Below are 9,893 nucleotides of genomic sequence, written 5' to 3' on the forward strand. Positions count from 1 at the left end.
TGTTCGGCATCGCGTGCGCAACCGCGCATGTGCAAAACTTGGTTCAAAGTGGTCCCGCCAGCCTCATAATTCTGCATCTTCCCACTTTTTGACGAGCAAAAGGTGGCCAGTGAGCCGTCTGCGGCTCTGCTCCAATGTTGGCGACAAAGTCGCCGCATGAATATTTGGGAGGCAGGGTCTGGGCGAAATAAAGCGACCACGACGGACGTGGTCAACAATTCCATCCTCACATCATCTGATTATCCCACCACAGGTGCAGTCCGTCCGTCACTCGTCCAGCCAGCCAGCCGTCGAGATGCATGTCTGAGAGCATTTTCCCTCGACGCCTTTTTCTCGGCTCTCTCGAACTGTCTCGCGTCTTACTGTTCGCCCTGGCTTCGAGTGCTTGTTGTGCGGCAACGGACCAACGAGCAAGCGGATGGTCCTGTCCGCTCGTCTTGTGGTGTCGCAGAGCCTGGCGCTTTATTAGCTGCATTGGCCACGTCTTGTTGCAGAGGCGATCAGTAATCGGCCGAAGACGACATAGGCAAGAATTGTCTCGCAGTTTAGACGTCGACAGCAGAACGATAAACAGACATCGTTTCGGCTTGTCGCCACGATGCAGCGCCTCTTTGGTTCGAGCAAGCGAAATTCGCTGTCCGTGTTGGAGGACAGGAAGAAGCAGGCAGAAGCAGAAGCCTCGGAAGGCGACAAGATGGCAGGAGCAGCAGCAGCGACCGGCAAGGGCCACCGCCGGGATCGACACTCGGCAGATCTCTGGTAAGGAGCCGATCTTCCCTTTTTCAACGCGTCGGGCATCTTCTTCTTCTTCACTTTGCTGAATTTCTCTTGCCCATCCTTTCATGTTCGATTCCCTCATTTCCCGCAGCGGGCCCGCATGCACACTCTCCGGTGCACGTGCCTCTGGTTCACTACACGTAGTCTACCTACGTGGCTCCAGCAGCCTCCAGGCCACGCCAGCTTGGCGAGGCTCGCCTTGGCCCTCGGACCTGGCTAGATTCTGGACTCTGGAGCCCTGGACACGAAGGAGGGTCCCCAATGGATTCCCCACACATCTCAGAGATGCACGCACGCACCTGCGCGGCACTGACATGGGCCAAGGCTCGTGATTTCCCCGTCTCAGTCGGTGCACTAAGGAGCATCAACACTGCCACATCACCTACACCCATCCATTATGAGTCCAAGACACGGTCGACGCAGAGTTGCCCTGCAGCCTTTGCATCAGACCAAGAGCGCTTCCCTTAGCCTCACTCGCTGGAGGCAAATAGCAACCACTCAGTCACCCAGCGTGGCGTGGCGCGGCCCCTGAGATCGCCGAGGCGGGGCCTTGCGCTAACTTCTTAAGGGGCCCTGCCAAGCAGCAAGCCACCAAGCCAAGCGGAATTGACGGTGCTGATCTTGGCCCAGCTGAGATGAACGCTCTCGACGCTCGTTTCTGGGCATGGAGAATCATCTACATGACTCTGTTTCCCATATTCCACGCTCCTGTTGCTACGGAAAACCCCTGACTCCAGTCGACTCGGCTCCTTTCCATCTCACCTGCGTTGCTTATTCTCGTTCACCTCTTTCATCATCTTGGAAAAAAGAAAAATTCCTGGCCCATTCTTTCATGTGCACTAACGCAACCTCTGGTTCAGCCGCAGACCCAACAAGCTACAAACCAAGCGAAAACGGCCATCTTCCACGTCGAGCTTGGCAGTGCTCTACTATCACCAGCAAAATAGCATCGCCAGGCAACCACGGGCTTCAATCGACGAGAAAAACACACCAATGGCGCGAACAGTCACCGTGCCGCCAATCCAGACGGCTCGTCTAGACATGGTACCCGGCTCCCCGGTGAACAAAAACCTCTGGGCCATTTCGGAGGATGCAGTCGACGACATGACCGAGACCCCTGATACACCCAGCAGTCCCATGACAAACTATCCCATATATCCCGGCCTGCAGACCTTCTCTGGCAAGGTGCCAGGCACGCCACCACCTACAGCCCTGAATTCGCCGCGGAAATTATCCAACAGTTCTGCGACCACTGTTTCGACAATCTTCTCGCGCGAATCGGTACGCTCAGAGCTCCAGCGCTCTTCTTCCTGGGGCAGCAGGACTAGCATCGAATCTCTCGAGTCGAGTGGGCAATGGAAGGTCACGAGCGGAGGGTACCGGGTGCCGCAGCCATTGAGGAGGAGGAGGACCAATCCCTTACCGAACGAGCTGTTCGAGGCACTGCCGGGCGAGGTGTTGCAACTGATATTAGATAATCTCAAAGATGCACACCTGGGTGGGAGCAAGACAAATGGAGAAGTCAGCTGTGCGACTTGCTGGCAGCGAGATCTGTGCTCCGTCGCGCTTTCCTCCAAGCGATGGTGCATCTACGCACGGGCTGCTCTGTGAGTTGCCGAGCACAAGACGGCCATGACGTCAAAGTACTAACAGTCTCAGTTACGGTGACATTCAGCTTGTCGGCTCGGACTCGGCCTCCCACAAGAAGCGCTTCAAGAACATACAGGGCGCAAGGCTTCTTCTGCTACGTAGGACACTGCGCTCAGAGCCTGACCTGGCGGCTCACGTACGCTCACTCAAAGTACCCAGGCTCGACACCACAGCCAAAGGCACCACCAGTAAGACCTTGGAGCAGTACGACGATCTTACCGCGACTCTAGTCATGGCGTGCCCCAACCTCGAGCGCCTGCATGGCCACAGGACACCCTACGACCACTCGCACAAAAAGATCTTCCACGCCCTGTCTACGCGCGCCAAGCTCAAGCAGATGGACTGGGTCATTGAGCCTTCTGCTCTGCAGAAGCAGAAAGGCTCACAGACCCGCCTCGCCAACGGCCTCGTCATGCCGGGCGAGCTCTCCCCCGTTCAGGAGGGGGCTTTCCTCGATCACCATCGCCGCTGGTCGGAGCTCACCAGCCTCTCGATACATTGTCTGCCTGGCGCCACCATCACGCCAGACTCACTCCTCACCAGAGCCCTGAGCATGCTGCCCAACCTGCAGCAACTCCATCTCTGCAACCTCCCACCCAACGCCTTCAACGACGCTACTCTCCTCGCCTTGCCGCCACTGCGCACCCTGAGCCTCACGCACATCACCGGCATCTCCTCCAGCGGCCTCTCCTCCTTCGCCACGCGGCCCATGAGCCAATCGCTCCAGGCTCTCCACCTCCGTCACACGCCACTCACCTCCCTCGCGACCCTCACACGCATCCTCTCCAACCTCTCCCGCCTCACCTCCTTCTCCTTGGCGCAGGCCTTCCCGCCCCTCATGCCCGAGGTCGACTCATTCACCCTCTGCCTCATGCCGTACCTCGCCTCCGCCAGCCTCAATAAAATCCACTGGGACATCACCTCGCACCGCGACTGCGCCAACGCCGCAGACGACATCCTCGCACGCTCCATCGCCGCGGGCGGCTTCCCCGCCCTGCGCTCCCTGCGCGCGCCCAACGATCCCGACGCCGTCTTCCAGCAGCTCTGCCGGCCGGTGGAACGCGTTGATCTGCCGAGCGATCGCTTCTGCGCCAGCGATATGACAACCGACAGACCACCGCTCCCCAAGTCGCCCTCGTTCGAGTCATCGCCCATATCCCCGCTTCAGTATCTATCCTTCTCCCCTCGAACTCCGTCCTCACCGACGACGAGCGGACTCGAGCCTATCCCCCTCAGCTGCACAAACCTGAGGCTCGCGCGACTCGCAGCTCAGACTCGTCTCGAAAAGGCACGCGCGCATCCCAAGTTTGGCGTTGTCGTCACGGACGAGGAGGGCGCGACGGTCGACACCTTCCAGCTGGGCGCCTACATGGGCACAGTGGGCAGCCCCATCATCTACAACCTCCTCCCTGATGCCGGGTCGAGTGACGAAAAGGGTGGCGCGGTCGACATGCGCGACCTGATGGGCGACGCGGGTGAGGTCCTCTCCGGCGGCAGGGAAGGCTGCACAGGCGCCTGGAACAGGAGAGAGGGCGTGGTGGCGGACAAGAAGGAGAAGGAGAGGTGGTGGCACACGGAGCGTGGCCGATGGACCAGGATCGAGCTACAGTAATTCGCATCCTTGGGAGTTTTGAATTCTTGTCTATTCTTGAAGGCCAGAGCCACAAACAGCGTCGCTCACCTTGCGCACTCCATTGTTACCGGCGTTTTGGACGGACGGGCGGGCGGGCTGGGCTGTACAAAAGAGTACAGAACATGGGATCCGGCGTTAACGGGATGATGCATTTTACATACACATATAAAGAAAGTCACATAATAACCAGCCGTCGATATTCTTCATAGCGAAAGCAACGCACATGATAATGTCTATTTAAATAATTTCGCCCCTGCTCCTTGGACCCGCTCGTGACAGAATGGTTCGTTCCTATTTAGTATCCAACTGGGTGTCTGTCTGTCTCTTCATCGCAACGTACACGTACCGAGGCCCCGGGATTAATTATGGCCAGATCTTTTTGTTCAAAACTCCACACAATATGCAAAACATCCGCAATGTCGAAGAGGTACAAGGGAAAAAGAAAGGACCGCAAGCAGGTTTCGAGGTCAAAAGAAGAACTTCTTCTTAGTGGACTTCTTCTCCGGCTGACCCAGAATGTCATCAAACGTGGCCCCGGTATTAGGATCGTCCTGCGGATCAGACGTGGGCGACCCGAGTTGTGACGACTGGAAAGCGCCGACCAAGTTCCCATGCGAGCGCGTCCTGCTCCCCAGCATGGAGCTCATGGGACGGGGGCCATAGGAAGAGCTGCGTGCGTGGTTTCCGCCGCCGAACAGACTGGGCGGCTCCATCGGTACAGGCTCGAGACCAAGAGCCACACTGGACCTGTAGGCCTGGCTGGCCCGGCTGGCCCGACTCGTCCGGCCCCCTCCAGGGCCTCCTGGGGATAGATTGCGTGGGAGCAGGGTGACAGGCGGCGAGGCGACGCTGCCCGGTGGCGTCGAGGTGCCGCCTACGACAGAGGGAGGACCGCTGCCCATCACGTCATCCTGCGGCATAGGCGGAGGTGGCTCCAGCACAGGCAAGCCCGGGTCCTCCATGGATAGCTCTGGATCGGCGAGCCCCTGCCACTTCTTCGCAGCGAGCCAACAGTGACTGCGGTGATAAGTGGCTTCCACGCTGAACAGTACAGCATCAGTAGATAACTGCACCAAACCTCCACCTCCAGCTACTTCGTACCACATCTTCTTGACCTGACGATCCTCAATCCACGGAGGGTTACCCATGGGTGGCTGGCAGAGAAAGTACTCAGACCCTTCCGTGAACTTGAGGCCGGGAGCGTCCACGACTAGCATGGGTAATGACTGGATCACCACGTAGAGAAACAACCAATAGCCCATGCGTTGGTCGTACAGGTCGGGAGCCATTTTGCCCTTGGCCTCGCGCAGCTCAAACTCCTTAAACTTTTCCAAAAACGGCAGCTTAACGGTGTTCGCATCGTAGTTGTACGCTTTGTTCAAGATCAAGATGAGCTCGTGCTCTTTGATGCCCTTATCGAACTTGATCTGGTCCTTGGCAGACAGGGTCGGATAGGTCTCGAGAACAGAGCTCATGGAAGGCAATTGCGGGAGGTCGAACGGGACAGGTGGCAGAACAGGTGGTTTGGATCGATCGAACTCGGACATGATGTTGCGCAGAGCCGAAGTCGTCATCTTGCCCGGCTCCTTTGAGATGGCCGGCACCTCGTCCATGATTCTGGATGTCAGGTGGTCGCGATCCACAAGCAAGTCGTACAAAGCACACATGTCCGAGTAGAGCATCTTTAGCACCAGCCTATTCAACCCGCTTTCCGCAAAGGGATTTTTGCTGCTGCTGGCTTTTGGTGGCCAGTTGCCAAACGTGGACTTGTAGTGGCTGAGCACGAATGACCGCAGCTTGTTGAACGAGTTCCTCCACACCTTGAAGCGAACGTGGCGCAACTCCGGAATGGATGTCGAGTTAGCCAATCCGGCGAACAGCGAGGGAAACTCAAACTGCTCGATATGTTGGTTCACTCCGTGTTGACGATTAAGAAGATCGAAATGAGCTCGCTCAAGCTGCTGCCGTGTATGAGGGTTCACCTCCTGGTACAGGGGCAGCTTTAGATCCATAATGGCCGCATACTTGCCTGCTGCGTGGGCAAACGCCTCGCTGTATAGGTCCATGTTCCGCATGCGTTCGCCGAGAATGAGAGCCTCAATCGTCTTCTCACGACTGTGGCGGCAATCCGCTAGGCCGAGCTGATCGATGTAGAACTCAAAGCTTAGGTCCACAGCGGTTCCAAAGGTCGCGCCATCCGGACTCGTAAAGCCGAATTCTTCCAGCAGGGTCGCGATCTGGAGAAAGACCTTGAATACAGTAGGACGTGCCTTGGTGGCCACAAGAGGCTGCCCTGTGAGGAACGCAAATAGATTCCGAATGGCGATCAGTCGGTCCAGTTCCTCACTTGACCCCTCCCCGGGCGCTGCCAACTGCCCAGAATCTGCTGACGGGGGCGCAGTCGGCAAATACAACCTCATGTCTCCAGTATTAGAGTCAGAGACGGAAGGGGAGCTAGGAGGCGATCGAATGCGCCCAGCATCTTCCGCCGTCAAGCTATTCCGACCGCTGAAGCTTCTCGCACGACTTCTAGTCCCAAAGAGGCTGTCACGATCGGTCTGCATCAGCTCGTTGAAGACGTATGACGAGCTCACGGTAAACTCCATCACCTTGAACGACGGCCCGCACCCGCTAGCCTGCGGATACAGGTACACAAGGATATTGCCACTCTCATTCCACAGCTCGGGTACCTACATGGATAAGATTAGCCTGCTTCAGATCCCGACATGGCTTCGTCTTAACTTACCTTTTCGCCATTTCGCAAGAGCAAAGGGTTGTACTCGGCGTGTGTCCCGTCAGTCAAGACCCATGCCTGCGGCGTGTTTGGACCCTTCCCATGCACATCCACCGAATTAGATCTCGACCTGCCTCCACCCGGCAACCAACTGCGGCGAAGACGTCCGCGGGATGGGCTTTGGCTCTTTGCGTTCTCGGTAGGAGGCGTGGCTGTGACGCTGGGCACAACCGGTAGAGATGGGACTCGAGAAGGCCTGGGGTCGCTGGGATCAGGTGCCGGCGCCGGGATCTGGGCTGAGACGCTGCGCAGAGCTCGCTGGTCGGAGGCCACTGGCTGGCTATGGATAGCAGACTGCAAACTCGCATGGTTTGAACTGGATTTGAGTGAATTTCGACGGGATCGGTTTTCCGGCAGCTCTTTGTGCAGCTTCTGCCTCGGCGAGCCTTCCTTCGAAGCACTACCTGTCGTTGACGTGGAACTCCGCTGAGTGCCAGTCTTCAAAGCTGAGTCCTGCTGCATGACCGCGGCAATCCTGGGAGAAGGTGGTGCCGGTGGTGCATGTTCGGGGTGCGCGGGCATTTCTGTCGTTATCCAAGCAGACGACATCGGCGTTTCGGTCAGGGGCGGCAGCCCAAGACTCTGCAGAGAATCGGAACCTGGTCTCGAGGATATCGAAGACGTTTGTGACCCATTGGATTGTGCCTCAGTGATGTGTCTCAGCGGTAGCGAGTGGTTACTCGTGAACTGGCCCGTTCGTTCGGGGCTTTGGGGGTCGTGCAATCTGTACGGAGGCGGATCAGGGCTCGTGACGCTTGGACTTGTCGGGGGGTCGGACTTCGTGGAGCCAACTATCGGCTTCCTGCGCAGGGAGCCCGACTGAGAATCTAGATCGTTGGTAATGAGCGAGGGCATCAGAAAGGAGAGGCGGTTGCTCCAGGTCTTCGATTTGTTCATTGGTTTGGGAGCCACTGGCTCTCCAAGGTCCGCATCTTTACGGGTAGGGGAATGATGGCGTTCGGGCGAGGGTAATTCTCCAAAGCCAGTGGCACCAGTCGAGCTCTTGGCAGCAGCAACGGTGGACTTTCTGCGAAGTTTTGCTCGTGGTCTGGTAGGCGTTTTGGTTTCGGCCGTAGGTGTAGAGGGTCGTGAGGAGAGCGAGGAGAGGGAAAGAGAAGATAGGGAAGAAGGCATCAAAGACGGCCGAGAGGACTTACTCGAAGTCATGTTGGGCAACATGACAGGGAGCTTCGTCTCGTCGGTCTCGATCTTGCCAGCTCTTCCTTCCTGACTGTGTTCCACGTCTTCTTCAGTCCAAGCTACAGGGTTGCAGGGTGACAAGGAGTGCTGCCGTGCAATGACTGAGCTTGGGTGGGAAGAAATGAACCAGCGGACAGAAGGGGAGGCCCGGGAAGCGAGACGACGGCAGAGACGAGCGAGTGCGATACCCTAGGGGTAGTCTATGTCTCGGGTCGGACGGTCGGACGGAGGCGAGACAGTCTCGTACCGCGCGTAGGTCGGCCGTGTAGGGGAGGCTCTGTGCCACCGGGGAAGCACGTTTACGGGGAGCCAGGCGGGCCCCAGAGCGGATTGTAGCGCACAGTAGGTCAGTCGTCCTGGACCGCTCGAAGGTTATTGTGGGTGGACTGCCTACGCAAGAAATTGAGTTAGCAGGTTGTGTCAGATGGCGAAGAGGATGGATCCCTGATGGATCGGATCGGGTAAGGTACTTGAGAAGCACAGGCAGCGCTCACCCATGCACGAGTATTGTTACTGAGTGTTTTGCTCTCCGTCTAGAGTTCGTCAAAAAAGCAATGCGCTTTTCCTTCTCTTTCTGCTAGTATGCCTTTAGGACAACTCGGTCGGTGGCAGGCAGTGGCTGTAAGGACTGGAGGCTGTGGTGGTGGTGGTGGAGCGATGACGTTAGCACAAAGCCTGAATTCGTATTGGCTGTAGCGAGAAAAAAAAAGGTCATAAATGGAGCAGGAGCTCACTAGTGGAGCCGAGTGAAACAGGCGGCCAGCGGATGTATACAAAGGGGGACGACACAGTTGGATCTGCAATTCCGCGAGTCGAGACCTTGGAGTTTTAGAAGATATCGTTTCAATGAAGCACGATGGGCAGGAATGCGGGAGTGAGCGATGCCATGTGGAGGGGGATGCACCCGAAGGAAATCTTCCCCCCTTGACGTCGTGTCCTTGCATTCCAACCAGGCACCGGCACGGAGAACAGATCCTGCCCGCTATTGGCTGACACTTGTTGGATCTCAGCAGCTCTTACGGTCTTACGTACCTGCCTGCGCCCCAGTAGGAGTAGTATATCAGGATCAACTGAAGGGAAGGAGCCAAGGACCCCTCATCAGTCCTTGGCCCAAAATAGGCGAAGACTGCCACGCAAGTACTACGGAGTAATCACCAACACAATATGAGGTAACCAACTCCCGATAAAGGGCTGTGCCACTTGTTGTCACGGCGGTCAGCGTTCTACCAATGCCTTCACAGCCGCCCACGACATACAATAGGCGTGCAGCAACGCATATTGATCACGCCATGCCACCTGGCAATTGTCGGGCAGTGATGATCACAGATTCACAAATACCTTAGGCACGTTGCCTGCAGCGACTGGTTGATGATTGACACGCTTCGTCGCTTCTGCACAGATCGACTACACATACGTACGCCGCGTTGTGCTGACAAGAAGATACCTTTCCGTCCCCCGAGAAGCATGACAAGCCAGACTGCCGTCAGCCCTCTTCATTTCCGTGATCCATTCCACCACATATCCCAATGACTACCTACGCAACCCCCTGGGTTTTGGACAATTTGGCAGAGTGCCCAGTTGCCGCGTAGTGTTACGAGCTGCTGTCCAGCAATTCTGCACAATTCCATGCCAAGGTGTGCGACACTCTGGCCGCGTATTTCACAGTTTCACTGGAGAAGCGGTCAGGAATCAGGATCGTCCAGACCCCGAATGAATGGCTGGATGTGGGGCGTCGAGACTTCGGGGTTTCACACATCAAGAATTCGCATGTCATCCTTATATCGCTCATGCAATTGCCCATCTGACGATGGAAATAGCATCATGCAGCGCCTGCGGACG

The 9,893-nt window shown here is 57.0% G+C and overlaps 3 protein-coding genes across 3 annotated transcripts; 2 read left to right on the plus strand and 1 right to left on the minus strand.

Annotated features, from left to right (window-relative positions):
- Positions 1-598: 598 nt before the first annotated feature.
- J7T54_005947 (uncharacterized protein) lies at positions 599-1,508 on the plus strand (the record flags this gene model as incomplete). The annotated part of the gene is made up of 2 exons (XM_051509249.1): positions 599-759; positions 1,346-1,508. 2 exons carry the CDS (start codon positions 599-601, stop codon positions 1,506-1,508), a joined length of 324 nt encoding a protein of 107 aa, XP_051366469.1.
- A 262-nt stretch (positions 1,509-1,770) lies between these two features.
- J7T54_005948 (uncharacterized protein) lies at positions 1,771-4,039 on the plus strand (the record flags this gene model as incomplete). The annotated part of the gene is made up of 2 exons (XM_051509359.1): positions 1,771-2,384; positions 2,437-4,039. 2 exons carry the CDS (start codon positions 1,771-1,773, stop codon positions 4,037-4,039), a joined length of 2,217 nt encoding a protein of 738 aa, XP_051366470.1.
- A 488-nt stretch (positions 4,040-4,527) lies between these two features.
- J7T54_005949 (uncharacterized protein) lies at positions 4,528-7,751 on the minus strand (the record flags this gene model as incomplete). The annotated part of the gene is made up of 2 exons (XM_051509470.1): positions 4,528-6,750; positions 6,807-7,751. 2 exons carry the CDS (start codon positions 7,749-7,751, stop codon positions 4,528-4,530), a joined length of 3,168 nt encoding a protein of 1,055 aa, XP_051366471.1.
- Between the last annotated feature and the right edge of the window lie 2,142 nt (positions 7,752-9,893).

This window comes from Emericellopsis cladophorae (genome assembly GCF_022114955.1).
Source record: "Emericellopsis cladophorae strain MUM 19.33 chromosome Unknown NODE_1_length_1489480_cov_119_871856, whole genome shotgun sequence".
NCBI lineage: Eukaryota > Fungi > Ascomycota > Sordariomycetes > Hypocreales > Bionectriaceae > Emericellopsis > Emericellopsis cladophorae.